This window comes from Grampus griseus, assembly GCF_964374135.1.
Source record: "Grampus griseus genome assembly, chromosome: 2".
In the NCBI taxonomy this organism is placed as follows: domain Eukaryota; kingdom Metazoa; phylum Chordata; class Mammalia; order Artiodactyla; family Delphinidae; genus Grampus; species Grampus griseus.
The window spans coordinates 27,166,822-27,188,905 of NC_139018.1; the positions used below are offsets into that span (position 1 = coordinate 27,166,822).

General features: G+C 44.7%; 1 protein-coding gene across 1 annotated transcript; it reads right to left on the reverse strand.

Annotated features, from left to right (window-relative positions):
* Positions 1-296: 296 nt before the first annotated feature.
* Positions 297-21,430, reverse strand: BATF (basic leucine zipper ATF-like transcription factor). The gene is made up of 3 exons (XM_082648046.1): positions 21,149-21,430; positions 18,742-18,846; positions 297-776 (listed from the first exon to the last, which is right to left on the reverse strand). The coding sequence occupies exons 1-3, from the start codon at positions 21,209-21,211 to the stop codon at positions 567-569; spliced, it is 378 nt and encodes a 125-aa protein (XP_082504172.1). The 5' UTR covers positions 21,212-21,430; the 3' UTR covers positions 297-566.
* Between the last annotated feature and the right edge of the window lie 654 nt (positions 21,431-22,084).

A 22,084-nucleotide genomic window follows, 5' to 3' on the forward strand; every position in this document is an offset into this window, starting at 1 on the left:
AGTGAGAGGTCACAGTGAGATGCTTTGGGGAGGAAAATCAAGAAGATGCCTAGAAGGAGAATTGAAGATTCTTTGAGAAAACCCAGCTTCCCAAGTAGATTAACAAGCCGTGGAAAAGAAGCAATATTAGCTGAATCTCCGGAGCTTTAAGGGCTCCTGAGGCCAAGAACCAATAACGACCCCAACCCCACAGAACTTAAGGTTTCAAGCCCTGGCCAGACTGGTTTCTTTTAAGACATTTATTTAGAAAAATAACCCTTCCCTACCCCTCCTCCCTCTGTGCCATGGGACTTGGGCGTTATGCTTGACATAGCTCTGGATCCGGCCTCCCACCCACGTGAAGGTCCAGCCCACGCTGCCGGGCGGTTGGCCACGCTTCGGGAGGCCGTTCACACGTCCAGCAGCTGCGTCCTGTGTTCCATCCCGGTCCAGGCCTCCGCCTCCGGGTCTCCGGGTCGAGAGAGGGCGCTGAGGGACGAGGGCCGCTGGCCACAGTCTGCGTGCCCCTCCCGAGGCCTGGGAGCAGCCGGGGCTGGGGGCTCCGCTCTCTCCCGCCCTCGGGGAGCTCAGGGCTGGAAGCGCGGGGAGCTGACGTGAGGCTGGTGGAAGGCGTGGGCGCTGTACACCACCTCGGGGGGCGAGGGCGCGCCGGGCGCCAGCACCGAGCACAGGGGCTCGTGGCTGCTCAGCACCGACGTGAAGTACTTCACCTCCTCCGTGAGCTGTTTGATCTCCTTCCGCAGCGCTGCATTCTGTTTCTCCAGGTCTTCACTCTCCTGCGAGCGGAAAGGATGGGCGTTGCAGGTTAATGTCAGCGCTCTGCAAGATTGCGGGGGCGGGGCGGGGGGGCGTTGTGAAGCGGGAGTCTGCGTTAGATTTTCACTAGCACAGCCATGGAGAAGGGCATCGGTGATTTTTTCTGCACATGCGAGTGTGCACGTGTGCATATATATTTGTATGTGTCCTGTGTGTGGATGGGTGCATCTAGAGCACACGTATATTTGTGCATGTATATGCATAGCTTTTAGCTTGAACCATATGAAATTGCTACTTGTCTGTTTTGACCTATAAGAATGGCGGTTTCATATGGTCCCAACTAAGAGAGACGTGTGTGTGAAGGCATGCGTGAATTTGCATGTGTGCTCCTTTGTGTGCAGGTGTACATGCATAGATCTCTGTGAGTGTGTACGAGGGTTGAGAGCGGCAAGTATATGTCGAGGGAAACCGGCTGGGAGGCTAGAGCCCAGCAAAAATCAAAAAGAGTTTGTGAGACCGTCTTAAACTAATTTCAGTCTTTTCCTCTCTATGTTATACGGTGTCTTCTCCTAACGTTACCATTTGCATTTAGTCTTACAAATGGAGTCCACGGTTAATTGTCTACTTCACCCAGATTCTAGAATGTTTAGGGTATTTCTAAATAGTAAATAGTCAAACTCCAGCACAGCGTTCGATTCCACGCCATTCTGCTCTTCCAGCAGCTTGTTCTGTGGTACTCTGGGTGTGTCCCAAGCACCTGTGCTTCCTTTTTTCCAGAAACACCTTTCCCCTGTTGCTTAAGGGAACCATCAGATAACATGCTAATCAGAAAAACTCAGGGTAAAGAGTGCTAATTACTGATCACATCATTAATTAATCAACAATGACACCCTGGTAATTAGCATTTACTGGAAAACGATCCCACCTTCAGAAAACCCAGGGGAATTTCATTTCCAATGTGATTTTAAGGTTCACATTCCTTGACTCAAATAGACCTTCTGGGCTAATCATTGGTACCCACAGAGGAAGGAAAAATAGCACTGGAGATGCAAATAAATTACATTTCAGTTCAAAAAGCGACCTAATATTTGGAGTCCAGATCTTATTTTTCTAGTTCTGTTTCACTCAGGTTAGTATTTTCCAAACTTGCTGTATCATTAGAATTAATCTGAGGGCCTGACAAAAATATAGTTCCAGGCCCTTCCTCAAATCTAAAGATTTGAACTCAGTGGGTTTGGGATTTTCTGTGAATTCTGGGAATCTGAAGTTTTAACAAGTGCCCCAGATTATTCTGATGATCAGGCAAGTTTGAAAACAATAGATATTAATGTTAAATATGGTAATAAATTTATTTTAATTATTCAAGCACTTATTAAGTGCCTGGCCTAGAGTATGAACTCAAGTGTTTGTTGATTGGCTGCCTGATGACATCAACGGCTGGACCAGAAGTTGACTCAGAATTACAGTGGGGAGTGAGCAGATGTGAGATAACTTGACATTTAAATTTTGCCTTAGATAATCCATCAGGAGCATGAGCTACAGGTTAATGAGAGCTAGTTACACTGCCAATTGCCCTAACCCATGCACCTGGGGGTTCTTTTTAAGTGGTAGAGGAGAATGTGGCCTTATCCATCAAGCCAGATTCCATCCGTTTGTACAGAACAAGTGTGAGCGTGCTCAGCCTCAGCCTGGCATTTCCTGTATGTGGCACTGAGCTAGAAAATGTGCCTAGGTCAGTACAGAGAAAACCCCCATCTCTAAAATGGGGTGGGGGAGTTGGGATACCAACAGCCGTGATGATAGAGTCAGGGGCGTGGGCTGCCGCTTCTGCGGGGTGTGACCGGCTCATTCATCTTACCATTTGGTTGTTTCCGGGCACATCCCAGAGAGAGGGCATCCCCTCTTTACCAAAAGGTAAGATAAAGCAACACATGAGACCGGGGGGGTGTTGGTAAGACGGGAACTGGGGGCCGGGAGTCCTGGCCCCTTCCTCTAGCCCTTTTCCTCACCCCCTCTGAGAGTTTCCACTGGTGACAACATTTACTGTAAGTTCTGTGCTCCAAAGAGCCTGGGCAAACCCCGAGGCAGAAGGGAGGGGTGGGGTAGGCGGGCCGCAGGGACCAATCGCTCTGACCTTCTCTCCGCCTAGAGGCCGGCCCAGCTTTCGGGAAGTGACAGCGGGCTCTTCCTCCCTCAGCGAGCCCTGCTGAGCTCTGGCTTTCTCCTCTCCCTCACCCCGCCCTCCTGGGAGATCCCAGAGCGCTAGGAGAGCATTCATAACCGCCACCGCCTCTAAGTAGAAAATAACCAACTGTGACAAGAAACTTGTCTTTACCTTGGGAAGCAAGATTGCTTCCCGCCAGGGCCCCCAGAGAAAGCAGTACTGCCAGCCCAGGGGACCTGCCGCCAGCCAGACACTTAGCAGAGGAAGAGTTTGACTTCGCTCGCAGAAGGAAGTGGCTGATCTGGGGTTTTCATCCCTCCACATCCCCACCTGCCACTGCTTGGTCCACTCTGACCCTCCCTGGGGCCGTCATGCTGTGGAAGGGGCTCTCACACGGGGACAGATGGCAAAGGTGGCCATGGGAGCAGCTCTTGACCCAGAGGTACCATGATCACACCCCTCTAATTTCCCCCTGAATTCCCAGTGGGGGCTGGAAACCAAGAACTCAAGGGGAAAAGGAAAGTAATGTTTAGAAAGTAAATTTTGGCTTCTAACATGCATGTCTTCTCCTGTGATGGGGGAGGGGTAAGCCTGCCCTTGGGCTTCCAAGTAACCTGCTTTTTACTTTTTGGAATTCATTCAGGCACTTCAGGCTCCTCACAGTAACCCTCTGAGGTGGCTATGCAAGGCCAGCTGCTACTATCCCTACTTTACAGATGAGGCCAACTGAGACCCTGGGACAAACCTATTGCGCACACCCCCCAGAATTATTACAGGCTGGTGGCAGCAGCTGCTAGGGCAAAGGGCTATAGATTCACCTCAAGACACTGACTTTCTCAGAGGGCCAGAAACTCTGAGTGATTGATCCAAAGCCCCATAACCATGTAGGTGCAGAGCAGGGCTGGGCTCAGGGCTTCCCCATCCTCAGCCCTAGGCTCCTTTTAACACACCCATGGCTTCTCCTGAGAGACTTCGTGACTTAGGGTCTCTGAAGGTCACTAAGATCAGTAGCCTTCCAAGAGAAAACTGGGTCTTGCTTTGGGTGATCCTTAAACACAGTACAAGAACCCTGAGTTGGTTACACTCTTCCAATCACAGAGCTGATCATCGCCTCCTGACCTGAGTTGGGAGGGAATCTCCTGTCCTGCTACTCTGTGAGAGGGTTAACTCGAGGCCAGACCTTCCCCAGATGCACAGTGAGGTCCGAAATACGTGACAATGGTGGGCTCCATCAGTTAACTGTGGACGGGGGTCCTGGTCCTTGTCCTGGCTGGGTGACCCTCGGTGACTCCCTTTCCCACTCTGAGCCCCAGTTGCCTCACTTTAAAACAGGAAGACTGGACCAACACAATGATTCTCAGCCTTGGTCACACGCTGGGATCAGTGGGATCCCTGGAAAGTTTTAACAGTATTGATGCCTGATTCTGATTTAATCCGTCTGGGTGCACCTGGGCATTGGGCTGTTAAGGGCTCCCCAGGGGATTCTAATGTGCAGTGAATGTTGAAAACCACAGGATTAGAAGATCTCCAAGCCCTCTGCAACTCAAATATTTCAGATTTTAAACTGACTACCTGTGTATATTAGCCAACCAGAGCCTCTAACTGTTGGGAAGGGGTAGGTGTGTTGGGAGCAGAGTACATAGACTCAATTTATATGAGAAAGATTAGTAGAAACCAAAATTTTAAAAGAATAATCCAGTTTGATTTAATAATAACTAACATTTATTGGGTGCTACCATGTGCCCAATTACATAATTACAATTATCATTATATTTAATCTTTGCAACAATCCTATGTGGTAGATAATATTATTAGCCACATTTTACAGAAGAGGAAAACCTAAGGTACAGAGAAGTTGAGTAACTTGTTCAAGGTCACACAGCTTGTCAGTTGCAGCACCAGTGCTTGAACTGAGACAGTCTGGCTTCAGAGTCTGTGCCCACCATGCTCTCTTGCCTTTGAAGTCTGTTTAAATCTTATGATATCTGGTAATTATCTCCTGTGAGGCCTCAGCCTGGTTGACTTTCCAATTTCATCTTCCCTCTTTTCCCGCCTCGTGCAAATTGAGTTGCTAATGTTCACAGTTCACACTCACCTGTGAGGTTACTTGATGCCACCCCTACCAGGAACCAAAAGCAGCTTGGGGGTGGCTAAGGAGGAGGCTTCTGGGGGTGTGGGAACATTCTGGGAAATTCCCTAGTGGAGGGGCCAAGTAACGGGTCACTGTAGAGCACTTGAATGATGGGGAATCCCCAGGTGGGTCCCTTACCCACAGGGAAGCCAGTTGGGACCAAGGCTGAGGACAGGCCCTGACCCAAGGCTCTGGCAGGGCCTCTCCAGGCCTTCTGAGCAGGGCTTGGTCCTCCTTCCTGCCAGTTCTGGTTTGTGCCTTGACCTTCTCCTTGAATTTTCTAATCACACTTTCCAGAAGGGTGAAAATAGTCCCTGTGTGTTTCCTCCTCAACAGAACATGCAGTCATTTATTGGCAAGGTGACCTTTCAGCTCCCACCCACACTTCAATGCGAGAGTAGTGTGTCAAGCTCATGTCCCTCACACCCAGTTATTTGTTCAGTCTCCAGCAGTTTCGGACCCCTGTCCCCCATGCAGACATAGGGTGGAGCCCAGGTTTCCTGGAGGAGTCTGTGAACTGAGAGGTAGGGCACATCCCAAGCCATAGTGGAATCTATGCCTACCTTTCCCCTGAATCCTGGGGAAATTAACTCCAACTCCTGTTCCTCACCAGATGAGAAGAGAAGAGGAATCACTAAACCACAGGTCTTTGCACTGAATGATTCTGGAGAAATCTTCACTTTCATACCTTAAAGCTGAAGCTCCAGGGCCGTCAGCACCTCATCATCCACTGATGTTTAGCCACGTCAGCCATGCCCCTCAGGCCCCTGCCTGGGTTCCTCTCTCCTGTTCTTTGGCTTTCAGGGCTATGATTTCATTGACCTCGTGTGTGAGAAACACTATAGGTTGGCTCACTCAATATCTGTTCCAAACTCCTTCCCCCTGCTTTCCTCTAGAGAGGCTGGGAAAAGAATTCCTCAATTACCCAGCTTCCCCTGCAGGTAAGTATGACCATGCGACAGAGTCTGACCAATAAGACATAAGCAGAAATGGGGGGGGGGGGGTAGGGGGTAGGAAGAGAGGGGACGAGCTTCTCTCCTCAGGGAAAAAGGTAGAGCTTCACCAGACAAAGGCTACCCTCCCTGGACACGGATTGATGCCTGGAGGTTCAGCAGCCATTTTGCAGCCCTGAGGATGAAAACTCATCCACATACTGAGGATGGCTGTGCAGAGAGAAAGAAGGAGCTTGGTTCTTTGACGACATCCTTGCACTATCCCTGGACTGTCTACTTCTGAACTTCTTAGTATATGAGAAAAATATAAAATACAAATGGTGACTTGTTGATGCCTCTGTTTGATAGTTTTTCTATAACTCATAGCAGAATGCAATCCTGACTGATACCTCAAGTTAGAAAGGTTATCACTAGCAAGTCCAATTTTGAAAAACAAACAACTAATCATTGCCATCAACATCAAGGTTTGAATTGTTTTGTTTTAAGCTGCCGGGCCTCTGAGACAGACTGTCTGGGTATATACCCACAAAATTGCCCCAAATTCACTGCACACATTCCACCACACGCACCTGACAGGCTTCAAATGTCACTGCTCCCTGATTCTCAACCCTGGCTGTACACTGCAGTTGCCTGAAGAGCTATAAAAAAATCTTAATTCCTGGAGCTTCCCTGGTGGCGCAGTGGTTGAGAGTCCATCTGCCGATGCAGGGGACACGGGTTCGTGCCCTGGTCCGGGAAGATCCCACGTGCCGTGGAGCAGCTGGGCCTGTGAGCCGTGGCCGCTGAGCCTGCGCGTCCGGAGCCTGTGCTCCGCAACGGGAGAGGTCACAACAGTGAGAGGCCCGCGTACCACAAAAAAAAAAAAAAAAAATCTTAATTCCTCGATTTCACCCCTGACAGGTTCCAATTTAATTGTTCCAGACTGGGTCTCAGGCATCAAGATTAAAAAAACACTTCCCAGGTGAGCTTAATGAGGAACGACTTGACAATTATGTTCATAGTGGATTCCTCTTTAAAATAATATAACAATATAAATATATACAATGTTTGATTTTGTTAAATTTATTATATCATATGTTATATATTTATATATTTTTATTTTATTAAATAATTTTATTGTATAACATAGTATGAATAATATAACTATAATATAAAGAACTTTAAAGAAGGAGGAGGACATTTCTAAGTCAAAAATTTTTTCTAAAAGTAAATGACTGGGTTTCCCTGGTGGCACAGTGGTTGAGAGTCCACCTGCCGATGCAGGGGACACGGGTTCGTGCCCCGGTGCGGGAAGATCCCACGTGCCACGGAGCGGCTGGGCCCGTGAGCCATGGCCGCTGAGCCTGCGCGTCCGGAGCCTGTGCTCCACAACAGGAGAGGCCACAGCAGTGAGAGGCCCTAGTACCGCAAAAAAAAAAAAAAAAAAAAAAAAAAAAAAATAATGACTGTTCAAGGCAAAGAATCATATTTGGTGAAAATTTCAAGTAGCCCAGGATAGTTCATTCTTACAGAAAGGTGAGAGGTAAGGCACTTATTGGAATCTCATTAATGATAACTTTATCAAATTAGTTGTCCTTTAGATTGTTGAGCTCCATGAGGACGGGAGCTATCCTTGTCTTCACTGTTTTGTCCTCAGTGACTGGGACTGTGCCTGGCACATAGTAGGTGTTCAGTAAAATCATGTTGCTTGATTGCCTACTTGGAGTCTATAATAATTTACTAAAATCTGAGACCTACATTTGAAGGGTCTGCTGTTTGTGATGTCCATGAAATTCCCCAGGGAGTGCTTAACCAAGCATTTAAGTACATTTATAGCTTCTACTTTTAACTCTAGGATAGTTACGAGTGAGTGTAAGATATTCATTTTCTTAAAAAAGGCCCAGTCAAACCCCTGCTTTTGTTCCCCAAACTGAAGCTATGGAGTGGGGACAGCAGAATCACACCACTGTGAGAACCCTGCATACAGTTTCCCTGGCTTGAACTTGACCTGTCTGAACCATACCAAGCAAAGGAGACTTGACCAGTGGTGGTGAAAAGCCCAGCCAGTGAAACCGTTAGCGTTCTTTTTTTTTTGGCATGTAGGATCTTAGTTCCCCGACCAGGGATCGAACCTGTGTCCCCTGCGGTGGAAGCACGGAGGGCTAACCACTGGACAGCCAGGGAAGTCCCTTTGTGTTCTTAAAGTTCATATAAATAACTGGAAAGTAGGGCATATGTTTTCATATATGATAATACATCTGATATCTTTACCTGATTGATTTATAGGAAAATGCCAGCCTCTCTGCATTAAGCAAATAAAGTCTTCTCTCCAATGCAAAACAGACAAAAAATGCACTATTGCTTTGTTTTTACATTTGTTCAGAGAACAAACTCTCAAACAGCCCAGTGAGGTGTAATTGCTTCCCATTTTGTAGATCAGAATTTAGCTTCAGATATATCTGCCCCCACTCTGTCCCCACTGAATCTGAATTCATTCTGTTGACCCTCCCCCCACCCCCCACCCCCAATCTGGTTCCTGCTCCCTGCAGCACAGTGGCCTTTGTTCCTGAGTTCCTCCTCATGCTTTCACAGTCCCAGGCCCCACAAGGCATCTTTCTGACCCTGACAGGCCCCTCACAGTTTGACCTGAAGTCTCTGCAAGAGAACATCCTTTCCCCAGATCTTCCCAGGCTCCTTCTCTTGACTCGTATTTGATCTCAAATGTCAGGGCCTCAGAAAGACCTTCCTTGATCACTGTCCCCATCCCTGTCCCTAAGTCTCTGTCAATATTGCACTATTTGGTTTTCTTCAAAGCCCTCTTCCCTTTGTGTGATTAGTGAAACAATAAATAACGATTGGTCAGTTGATTTTCCAGTCTGACTTCTGGTTGAACGTAAGGTCCCTGAAATCAGGGACTTAGTGTGTCTTGTCCCAGCTGAATTCTCAGCGCCTAGAAAAAATGCCCGTAGGAGGCATTTCACATATACTTGTACAGCAGAATGAATTATTTCTGCTGACGTGAGCTCTAGTACTAGGAGTATGGCCTTTGCTTTTGTCATTTTCTGGACCTCCCCAAACTCTTAGCTATAAGGCATAGTCTTGTGCCAGCTGAGTACCTGGAAAATATGTTAGTTACAGAGTTATCTAGTGCAGGAAATTGCATTTTGGTACCAGGAATCTAGTCCCCTCTGCTTGGCTCTAAAATTTATTACTACTCTTGAATTTTCCTAAGAGCTTTAGGTCACCCTCCTTGGTTCCCCTAAGTCCAGCGTGACCAGATGTTTACAGGGACAGTCCCAGTTCATAGCTACCCTCCTAGTGTAATTTCTACTAGTGCCTCTTTTCACTCATAAGTGTTCCTATTTGGATGATAAATGATAAGATCTCCTACCAAAGCCTGCCCCCCAAATTCTAACTCAATGATACCCTCTCTGTTCTCATCCTCGATTTCTACCAGAATTCACTCAGCGCTCTATTTGATCTTTTTTTTATGTCTTTAAATAAAAAATATACAGTATAACTAAAGACATTTTTTAAAAAGTATACCCACCCATGATCACAGTCCTCTAAACGTGACTCTTTTCATTTGTATATGTTGCCATCTTGTCCTTTTTAACGAACATGGATACTTATTTTTATAAAATCTCAGAGTACATATACAATTTGTATTTTCCTTTTTGTCATAATTTTGTCATACTTAAAAAATCACCATAATTATTCTTTTAATGGTGACGTCAACAAATAGATGATCCACAATTTACTTAACATGGCTTTCTAATATTGGACATTTTGGTTGCTATTATAAATAATGCTGCAGTGAACATCTTCCAGTTCATGTAAGTATTGCTGTAAAAGGGTTATGTAATATATACAATGTCATCGACAGTGAATGTATATATTAATTTTACTACAACTTCGTTGGGATTTAGGTGTCATAATTTTAAATAATTTATTTTGCCAACTAACTTTTTGAAGGTTTCTTAATTTCATTTTAATGTTACAAGTTATCAATTACCAAGAATAAGATTTCTGCATGTCTATTCGCTAGTACAGCATTCTCAACCAAGGACAATTTTGCCCCCCAAGGGAACATTTGGGAAGATTTAGAAATATTTTTGATTTTCACAACTAGAGGGGTGAGGTCGTGCTACTGGCATCTAGTGGGTAGATTTTACATTTTACAGTGCAGGGGGCCAACCCCCTCCCACATACACAACAAAGAGTTGTCCAACTCAGAGTGTCAATATTGCTGAGGTTGAGAAATCCATAGTGTATATTGTTTGCACAATCAGAATAGAAAATTGGGTTATTTTCATTTTGGTAGGAAAAAATGTTACGTAAGCTTTCTGTTCATAGCCTTTGCCCACTTATCTATTGGAGTCTTGATGTTTTTCTTAAAAAGAATGTTCTTTCTATAGTATAAATATTAAATCAAGGGGACTTCCCTGGAGGTCCGGTGGTTAAGACTTCGTCTTCCAGTGTGAGGGGGAGCAAGTTCAATCCCTGGTCGGGGAGCTAAGATCCCACATGCCTCACGGCCAAAAAACCAAAACATAAAACAGAAGCAATACTGTAACGAATTCAATAAAGACTTTAAAAATGGTCCACATCAAAAAAAATTCTTTAAAAAAGAAAATATTAAATCTGAAATTATTTAATTTGACACAAATATTTCCCCCAATACGTCATTGTCCTTTTGATTTTGGATTACAACTTTAAGACCTTTTTTAAATAAAGGAACATTTAAACTTAGCCCCTCTCAGCCTGGGACTCTCTGCCTTTTTCGTCTCTTGCTGTGTGCTTGGGTTTTGTTGCTGAAGAGTGCCTAGGCCGTTTACGTGTCCTAGTTAATGGCCTACTTCTTGGCTCACCCTTTGCAAAAGGACATGTGAGGGCAACACCATCTGCCGAGCAAAGTCCTGTTCAGCAAAGTGGCACAAAAACAAAAGCAAGAGGTGGGAAGGCAAGAGGTTTGGGTTCTTGGGTGTCCTCAAGGAAGATATCAGTGTCCTCACTGGTAACACAGCAGGGTGACCTAGAGTATCTCTGAGTTTCCTTTTAATTCTGTGATTCCATCAAGAATGGTGTATGACTATAGTTTTTGTTATTCCCTCCACAAGCTACCATGTGAACCCATGGCAGGCTTCTCTACAGATACCCCACAATCTGAAGGGGACTTTGTCCTGTGGAATCAATCTATGGAACCCCTTAGGACTCAGAGGGCCAGACCTAGTCCTACAGAGCAGCTTGGGGTTTAGAGAGACTCCCTCATCCTTTCCAAGAGAAAGTAGTCTGGTAGCTGCTGAGAACAGCTTCATGAAGACTTCAGCTGAATGGGTGTCGTCAATTTCTGACCTGGGACATGTAATCGCATTAGACAGAAATTCCTTATAATGCCAAGACTGGTGAGAAGCTGGCCTCCTTTCAAACATGCCTCCCGACCATAACCATACTGACCCATTGTCAGTAGGACAAGCAGTTAGGGCTGGTGAATTCCTTAGTGTGTTTTTCCTTCCCAAATGAGAATAGTCTAATTTTTTATTCTGATTTTTTAAATGGTATACATTCATCATAATAAAAAGAATTACAGAAAAGTACCAGGAATAAGGTGAGCTATTCAAAATTCAACCACTCAGAAATAACCATTATTATCATTTTGGAGAATATTCTTCCAGACATCTCTTTATGCATGCAAACATGCCCTCCAAACCACAAATTTTACATCAATGGAATTATACTCTGCATACTCTTTGTCACTTGCTTTTTCTCTCAGTGCTATGTAATTGACATCTTTCTCTGTTGATAAATACAGATCCACTTAGTCATTTTTATTGCCAGCATAAAATTCTAGCATATGAATGTGTCGTAATATACTTAATCTCCAGTCGTTGGGTATATGTCCAATTTTATAGTATTGATAAAGTGTTTACTGTTCACAAATAATGATGAATTGAGCATCTTTGTGCATCGTTTCTTCAAATTCCTGTAAGTGGAATTGCTGCACCAAAGAGCAAGATGTTAATAGTTATTGCTACACAGCTTTATTTAAAAATGCTCTCAATGGCTATATCAATCTATTGCTTAGAGACATCATTAATTTCTCGACTAGGCCTAATGATGGAGGAGGAAGAGTGTCAACTTTGGAGGATGTTGCTTAAAGAACAAGAGAAAAAAATTCAGGAAGAGATTCAAGGAGGATCAGTTAGGGAAGATGAATACATCTTCATGCGAGTCCAAAGGAAGAGGCTGTGTTGCCTAGTGGTTAGGAAGATGGGCTCTTCAGTCAGACAGACCTAGTTACAAGATGTATGACCTCAGACAACTTACTTAACCTAATACAATTAATATGTTTTTAATAAAAAGAAGTTCATAGCAATAGAGGCCCAAGAGAAATGGCTCTTTTCCACAGAAAGTTCACTGATTTTACACTGAACTTCTTTAGGGTGGAACTAGCTAAAACATACTTTCTAGCTTTTTGTTTTGTTTTATTTTATTTTATTTTACCTGTGATTTCTCTATGCCAATAAATCTTATGGCATGGTCTCCCAGAGAGAGAAAAAAACTGACGGAATGAAAAAGGACCATGAACAGGCTTCTCTCCCAGGCCTTCCCAGAAAACCAAGAACAACAGTGTCTCTTTCTAAGAAGGCCCAGGAAGTTAATATCTTTGCTGAGCTTCGTTTCCTCCATTACTCAGTTTCCCTCCAATTGTAAATACCTTATTTCTCACAGCAACAACTTAATTTCAGGCATAATTTACACTCATGATGTTTGTTACATATGGCATTAAAGATCTACCCTGGAACCTGTAAATCTTTTTCTTATTTTAAACTAATGTGAAACTCCTTCAGGAGCCAGCCCCAGGCAAGCACCTGTCCTACCCCCATCTAAGTACCTGAAGTTCCAGCTCCAGATTTGGCCCTGTTACTGTACTTTTATTCCAGTTCCACCCTCAAGGCCAGGTCTGACTTGTCAACATCACAGCTCTCGGCTAATATTGCTGTCTGCCCACCACCCCCTCTACTTTTAGCCTTTTCATGAACAAAGTTTCTCAACTGATCTCAACTCTCCTGCTAACCTGGGATACAGACTCAAAATCCTTCCTGCTCCAAGGCACCAGAGATATCCTACAATTACCAGGATAACCACACAAATGAAACTGGTCTGTCATCTCTTACTAGCGCTGGAGACCTTAGGATTACTCATTACAAATCCCAGCTGACAGTTGGTTGTCCCAAAGGACTGAGATATTTATGTAGGATGTTCAAGGGATAAAATGTCACAATGGAAGACTATTCAATGTTTGAAATCAAATTAGAAAAGAAATCATCCTAATGCATATGTAATAATGATCGATATTGGGAATTTAAATATCTACATTATAAAAATAAAAGCACATGATAAAAACATCCAAACTATATAAAAAGGTAAAAAAAAATGCAAAGTATCTCTCTCCTGCTTTAGACCTTTTGTCCTACTTTTCAGAAATATATATCGTTAGCAATTTTGGGGGGAAACCTATTTGAAAATTTTAAAGTTTATACACATATGCACATATGTTTTTCTTTTTATTAAAAATATGCATGGGAGACAACTATATACCATACTCATACTTTTTCACTTAAGAGTATATAGATAATCTTTTCAGATTAGCACATCTGTATATAACTCGTTATTTTAACACCTTCGTGGTATCCACTGAATGAACAAACGATAGTTTATTTGAGTCCCTTACTGATGAATATTTAGCTAGTTTCCAGTCTTTGCTATGAAAAACAATGCAGCAATGGTTATCTTTACATGTACATAATTGTGCAATCTGTGGGTATGTTTCTAAACAGACACCTAGATGTAAAATTGCCGAGTTACAGTGTATGTGCACTTGTAATTTGGATGGACATGGTCAAATTGCCCTCTAACGGAACTGTACGCACTTAGACTTCTAGTAGTGTGTGGTGGTACCTGCTTATCCATCACCTTGGCAACATGGTGTATTAGCAACATTTTTTGTCTTTGCCAATCTGGCAGGGGATCTAACTGTTGCTTTGTCATTTCCCTAACTAAGTAAGGTCTAGCACCTTTTCCGTATTTATTTGCCATTTATTTCTCTCTTTCTGTAAATTGCCTATTCCTAATTATCGCTCATTTTTTCTTTTGGGTTGTTGAGCGCTTTCTTATTCATAAGAGCTCTCATATATTAAGCAAATATGCCCTTTTTTGGTCATTTGTGTTGCAGGTATTTTTCCCAGTCTTCACTTGCCTTTGATTTTGCATATTAGGTACTTTGAGCTGTATAGACACTTTCACTTTTCATGTATAAAGGTAATGTATATCAATCTTTCCCTTTATGGCTTCAGGGTTTTGCATTTTATCCGGAAAAGACTTCATTCCAAGATAAATATTTTAATGCTAATTTTTTCAAATTTCTTTAATTTTTTCCCACATTTAATCTATGTGTGTGTTGTATAAGAAATGAAAACTCTACCTTTTTTTTTTTCTTCAAATGACTAGCCAGTTGTCCCTATTTATTTAGTCCCTACACTATTTATTGAATAATTCATCTTTCTCTCTCTGGTTTGAAATGCCATCCTAGACATTTTGCATCTGTACTTGTGTCTTAGGAACTGACATATGTATTGGGGTCTTAAATTTGAGCTTGCTTGGGGGTCTATTTCTGTGTTCTATTCTGTCCAATGTTTTGTCTTTTCCACACTGCTTTGAAATCTATATTTGTAATTCACTTTAATATCTTATTCAGCTAATCGTCTCTAATCACCCTCCTTCTTTAGAATTTTCCTGGAAACTCTCACATGGTTATTTTTCTCCAGGTACTTAGAATAGCTAATTTCGTTTTCCTTCAATACCCAGAAAATCCTAGTTTATTAAGATCATATTAAATTAATTCAATTTCTAAATTAACTTAAGGAAAATTGCTATCTTTACATAAGGTATATCTTTCCATTTATTTGAGTGTTTTTTTAATCACTTAGAATAATTTTGAAGTTTAAGAAATTAAACCCTGCATATTTTTTGTTAAATTTAGTCCTTCCTTCCATTTGCTGTTCTTGGTATTATAAACAGAATCTTTCTTCCTATTAAATTTTGTAATCTAATTTGCCTAGGAAAAGTTATTACTTTTTGTGTTAACTTTGAAAGCTGACTGGATTCCTATTATTTTTCTTAGTTTTTCAGCTGACTATCTTGGATACACTTATTAGCTACTAATATCTTTTGAAAGTGAACGGGTCAAGATATGACCTTCTCCTTTTAATCAATGCCTTTACTATGCCTAATGGACTCTATAGTTGACTGCGAGAGAAAAGGAACTGAGTGCGATGAGTGCTGTTTGAGACACCAACCAAAAGAGAATTAAAACAGAATGTGGGAGAATTCCTGGTGGTCCAATGGTTAGGACTCCTCATTTCCACTGCAGGGGTCATGGGTTCGATCCCTGGTCCAGGAACTAAGATCCCGCACGCCATGAGGTGCAGACAAAAAAGACAAAAACAAAGCAAAAAAACCCCACGGAATGTGGACCTTGCTGATAATCACAAGTATGAAAAGAAGCACCTGATTCGGTTTATGTGAGGGATAGTCAAGGCCAGAGATGTTATAACATTGGCATGAGGTTAAACACATTGCTGAAAGCAGCAACTTCCCTACTCTGCTATTTCAAAAGCAATCAATATACAGTGTTTCGGTGTAAACCACTTATAGGATAGATACTGAAAACGTTAAATAATAGGTATCCCACACTCTCACTAGAGAAACAGGATAATTCTTTTGGTATTTTAAGAGAGAGAACAGTGACAAAGTTGAAACCGAGAAATCAATGTTTATCCCAGCATATATGAGGCTAGCACACTAGTACAAACTTGGTACTGTACGCTCAGCAATTTCTAAACCCTGGTCTTTAACATCTTGTAGATGAGTCCTATGGCTATGTCTGAGGGCCAGAGAATGGTTCCAGAGCCTCAGCATGTGGAGACAAGCACAGAAAGGAGTGAAGGGCAAACCAAGCACCCAACCTTAAGAATGCTGGTGGTAAAGTAGAAGGTTTTCTACCTGAATCACAAACATAATTAAGAGGATAATGGATGCAGAAGATGGGTGATGATTGTCTGAGAGGAAATGAACATTTCAGATCACAGCCAAACCCTCTGTTTGATGGTGGCAGATTTACCTGTTGCTGCCAAAAGCTTCCACCCAAAGTCAAGAAACATAAATCGCATTGGTTGCAACCCTCAGGCTTGCTGTGTAAACTCTGAGGTGTCCTACTCACTGGGCAAAAATTGAAGATGAGTGCCGGGGTGCTCAAAAGAAAGGAGTGGGGAGGAGTTTGTGTCCAGGTGTGGGAAAGATGAGAACATTCTAGAGACTGAGGCTGGGGGTTTGAGTGTGGATGCGGTGACTACATGACTGGGGGCTCCAGGGACCCCCAACCCCCAGAGATTATCCCAATAGAGCCATGCCTAGTATAATCAGATGGGCTAAATCTTCTGGTTCTAACTCTTGTCTTGCAAAGAGAGACAGATTAGTTAGTGTTGAAAACCTTGCCACAGCAAAGAAACATACATGTCACCCTCACTGATACGTCCCCAAGGGGTTGAAGGAAGACCAGGGGGTTGAATTTCCAGGGAGACAGTGGCGCAGCTCGAGATAAGGAAGACTCCTCTGCTCGTGTTAGGAGGCAGGGAGCTCTCTATCATTAGAAGTGACCAATACACTGGGAACCATTTCCGGAGGGTGTTGTAGAGAGCCTCAAGCATCAAACGTGTGTCTGAACTTTCCAGCCTTTAAGAAATCTTTCAGCCCTGAGATCCTGTGATTTATATATTAGTATAAATTCATATACATAAAATCTTAGTTGTGATTATCGTTTCTTCTGATAATAACTATTATTAATATTACTTTTATTATCCTCAAAACTTTTGAATATTTACGATATGTCAGTGACTGACGCTTGACCTCTTTATATGCACTATCTCTATGAGGTAGGTAGTTACTGTCCCATTTTCCTAATAAGAAAACTGAGTCTAAGGGAGGTTAAGAACATCTCTAAGGTCTAAGGTGGGTCATACGGATAAAAACTGGCAGAGCTGGGATTCAAACCATGTCCTTATGACTGTGGCACTGCTGAGCTTTACTTAGTTTCCAGCGTTTTTTATTTTTTAATATTACAAACTTATAAAGCTTGTAACATATTTCCAGTCTTGGGACATTGTCTACTTCTACAAAAAGGTAGGTTTTATCCTTACTAATTTCTATTTATTTGTTCATTTGCTTGCTCCAAAGAATATTGAATTAGAATCAGACTGCGATGGAGACAAGTGAGTGATCCTAGATTTTCAAGCTTAAAATAATAAACTGGAGTGTTGTGAGCCCCTAAGCCATAATGAAATCATGGAGAACATATAAGAAGCAGGGCCACCACCAACTTAACATTTAGACTACTGATCACAGTCATCAAAGAGAAGAACAGACTTGGTGTTCATTCATTCTTTCTTTCAATTCAACAAATATTCATGAACATAAAACTACATTAGTATGCAATGGAAGACATGTTGAATATATTTCAAATGAAACACGAGCATCCAATCAGAGATCTTGGTGCAGCCTGCTCTCTGCTTCCTTACAAGGCTAAAAGCAGCATCTTTTTACCTAAAACTACATCTTACTTTTTCTTGACAGGAATAAAACAACTGTTCTTTAACTGGCCAATTACCAGGCTAATCTTTCAAATAACCATAAGCATATTCATTTTTGGTGTCAATTGCCCTTTTTACCATTGGAATGAATTACTGGGATGCCAGAGGTTTGGGAAGGGCTCAGGAGGAGGGACGAGAAGGCAGAGGTGTCAGAGGAAGGGCTGAAGGGACGGAAGAGGAAGGAGCCAGTGAAATAAGAGCTGGTCGAACAGGGAGCAAATTGAGGGGCAAAGCGAAGAGAAAAGAGGTGGTAAGGTGTGGGAGATGAGGAGGAAGCTTTGCTTTATGAAGCACACAGCCAGAATTTAGAAACACTGACCAGGATCTTGGACTGCTGGGAGAAATGCAGTTCAGATCACCCAAGGCGCCTGCTCAAGCCAGGGATCAGGGCTTCCCTAGAAAGTGTGAGACTGGAGGCAACTCAACCAGGATGGTGACCATCCCAGATACGTGCACCTGAAACTGTATCTTTCACAGACCCCTTGGGATATCATCAAAATAGAAATTTTGAAATCAAACCTTAATAATGTTCAGAAAAGAGGTATGGGGTGCAGCACCCTGTGGACCTCCTTGTCCCAAATGCAAACCTCAGGGTGGCTGCCCAACTGGCCTCCCGGGGGATGGGACTATATGTGTTCCCAGCACTGTGGGACAATGGGCTCCTCTACACCTTCTACCTTCCTCCCAAAGGCAGTCCTGCCTTCTGCTCTCCGGGTTCATGAGGGATGGAGCTGTCTCAGGCTACCCCATCTCTTAGCATGTAGATCTGCCTTCCACCAGCCTCTGGGCTGCCCACACTCAGCTCCTTTACTCCTCGTGCCCCCTTGGCACTCATTTCTCTTTCAGCCTCCTGGCCCATCCCCTGTTTCGGAATCTTCTCAATGCACTCACAGGAGAGCCTCCCCTCCCCGCCTCACCTGCATCCCTCCACCAACTCCCCCACATACACATCCCCACGCAGGCAGACTCAAAGCTATGGTCCAGGAGTCCACAGGCGGTGGGGAGCAATGCCTACGGCTCAAGAGGGTGAAGAAAGGTCTGAACACTCACCAGATGGAGGGTGTCAGCTTTCTGTGTCTGCCTCTGCCTGCTCTTCTGGGCAGCAATGCGATTTTTCTCCCTTCTCTGAACTTTTCTCACATCATCAGATGAGTCCTGGGAAGCAGAGATGATGAGAATTAGGGGAGTCTAACACTCTCTTCTGAGTGGAGGCAGGCTCTCATGGTGTTTGATATCCTGCTGTCCACCCTTCCATTTCTTCATCTTTACTTGCCCGTCCACTCCCCTATTTACCAAAAGGCTGAACCCAAAAGGGAACTTTTCTCCACACTCTGTTACACTCTCTTAGGTCTCTATAACTTTGGCCAAAAGATACAGGAAGAGGGCAAAAGAGCTTGAGAACTCAATAGGGCCGTATTTGGAAAAAGATGGTTAAGGCGATGAAGTGTGTTTTATCACCTCTCCTCTTCAGGTCTGCTCCACCCTCACCCTCTAACTTTTGGCCTAGAACCTTCTTGCTATTTTTTTCCCCAAAACTCTGTTAAGTACCTACTATGTGCTAGCTTCTGTGCAAGTGCCTTTTCTCAGAGGTGCTCCTGTTGAATTCCCCAATTCTGTGAAGTTGATACGATTATTTCCATCTTATACGTGGGGGAAACTGAGGCTCAAAGAGCTTGCCCAAGAGCTCACAGTAATCTGAGAGTTACATCTTCCAATGCTAAGTCTGATGCCTGTCCAAGCCACCCCCGCCCCTGCCACCACTACCCTCCTGGTTTGTACCCCTTGTGTCTTCTGCTGTGCCCGTGGACCGAGGTCCCTCTCCCAGATCTGCCTCTTCTTCCCCTGCATTCCCTTCATTATGCTCAGTGACCTTGATATCCCCCATGGCCCTGAGCACAATGCCTAGTAAGACTGGAGACCAAGAACAGTTTTAATGGTGGAGATTTCCTGGCCGCGGCAGATAGTGGATGGGTGCTTAGGAGGACACAGGGAACCTTGGGTGTTCTCTAAGTGCACCCCACAGGTGGGCATGTGCTCTACGTGCGCAGAGAGGTTAGCTCCGGCTTTCCCCCAGATGCTGCAGGGTAGGTGGGGGAATCTGAGTGAAACCCTTCTGTACCTTCGGCCCTGTCCCCTCTCACGACCCCACAGGCTAGAGGGACACAGTTCCTCGGGCAAGACTCTGCCCACCAAGCATATGTCTCACCAATGTGCCCAATACTTCCAGGCCATTGCAGTCGGAGGGCAATTGGTTAGATAGGAAGGAAGTGCTCTTTCTCTAAGGGGGATGGGGAACGAGGTTACCAGGAAAGCCATGAGTAATTTCCTTCCTAAGAAGAGTACAAACTTCCAGGTAGTCTGAACCCCTCTGATACCATCTTGAGCAGAGGACTGGATTGTTCGTCCTCTAGAGGTCTCCACTAGGACTCCTTCCTACCTGCTGCTCTCCCGTTAGATGTTGATGACAGAAGCTTTAGTATATGTTTACATACTGTTATTTGGTCTGCAGCATTTTGAAAGCCCTCTTGGATATCCAGGCTAATGAAAGAATGCAGTTTTTAAACCACAAAGTTGGATAAGGAATTGTCCTCCACTGATGTATTAGATGAGAAGGAAGAGGGCTTCCTATCGAGAGGGCTGTCGAGGGATGTAGTGAGGAGAAAGCCCCAGGAGCTGCAAAGGCAGCCAGGGTGCCCCGTTTTTGTTTTCTTGTTTTTGGCAACCCTCAAGCTGAAAGCTTTTGAGGTGGAAGTCACAACCTAGACTCCCAGTGCTCCCAGAATCTCCACCTTCATCTCTCTGGTTTCCCCAGAGCTGAGCTGAGCTACTAAGGAATGTCTCCGAGTCCCCAGAACCATCTCCTGATTCATTTCCTTCCTCCCCCAGCCCTCTCTCCGCCACCCGTGCTAGGAACAGTAGCCATGCCCAGGAGGTAAGACAGATCCTCTGAGCTGGCACGGGGTCCTGCTCCTTTCAACTTGCTCTTCTGCCGCCTTTTACTTTACCCCCATCCTTTTCCTCTCTTGTCCTGCGGGCTGTCTCCTGGGCAACCATCTAGCATTCAGGGTGTGCGTGCCCGTAGCCCGCGTTAAGACTCCTCCTCTCATTTTGCTGCCTTGGAGAGAGGTAGACTCTTTCCTCTGAGAGACCAGAGTTCTTTGGTGCTAATTCTCCTCTTGGCTTCCTCGAAAGCTTCATGGGGTGGGATCCCAGGTGAGGTGGAGGCGATGCGCACCATCGGGGGATGAGGAGGACATAATTTGGCAGGATGGGTGGAAGGACGAGGGTCTCCGCCAAGATGCACAGCCTCACTGCAGATCCTGTGTCTTTAGTCTAACTCCTGCCACCAGCCATCTCCTGGCCTCTCAGCTCCCGGGGCAGGCCCAGGCAGCCCGGCCCTCTCCCCGCCCTTCCCCGGAGAATCAGAAGGCAGGAGGAGGAGAAGGCAGGACCCTACCTGTTTGCTGGGGGGCGGAGAGCGGCTGAAGCTGGAGTCACTGCTGTCGGAGCTGTGAGGCATGGCTGCAGTCTTCCGGGCTCTCCACGCAGCCCCTCGCGCCTCTGGGTTCTCCTGTCCCCAGCCGGCCTCCCTTCCTGACTGCTCCCGGGCCACCAGCCCACCCCCCCTCCGCAGGGCCCTCCTCTAGCCCGCCTTGCAGCCACCTCTGACCCCAGCGGCCTCCTCACTCTGGGGTGCAGAGGCTCTGCTCCCCACAGGGACATGTCGCTTGCTTTGGGGCTTGCGCCCTCTCTCTCTCTCTCTTGTGGTTTCTGGTAACTCGCGCTGGAAGTCACATGGGCGGAAACTTAAACAAGTTAGAAGTTAACTTGAGAGAAAATACATATCTGGGAAAAGACCCACAGAATTATGTGAAAGAAAGAAAAAAAAATACACAAAACCCCAGATACCTTTTGGCACTCTGAAAGAACAGCTCTCTTCAATTGATGGAGATAAAAGAGAAAAACAGCGGAGGGAGGGAAAAACCCCAGCCAGAATTAGCAGGTCTGTCTTCTGTCAACATGGGCAGAAAGGAGAGGACAGCAAGGAAAGTTTCCATTGTCACCCGACTTGATTTTTAAACCAAAATAAAGCAGCGGGGCTGGGATTTCTTTCTGGTTTTCACCTGAAAACAGCTGCCGGTCCTGTCTTGCGCGAGGCCTTCCCCTTTCCCCTTGTAGCCCGGCCTGCCTTGGGGTGGGCTAGGGGCGAAGGGGCCCAAGGGCACGGTCCTTTCCTGACTATCAGACAGAAGAGACTGTGGTAGGTCTGAAAGCCACAGGGGCCGGTCTGGAATTGATGCTCTAAACGCTTACTCATCACCTATGCCTCTTGGCAGGTGCTGTCTTTAGAGAAAATGCCTCCTCTGTTGAAGGTCTTTCAGGGGGTCAGGAT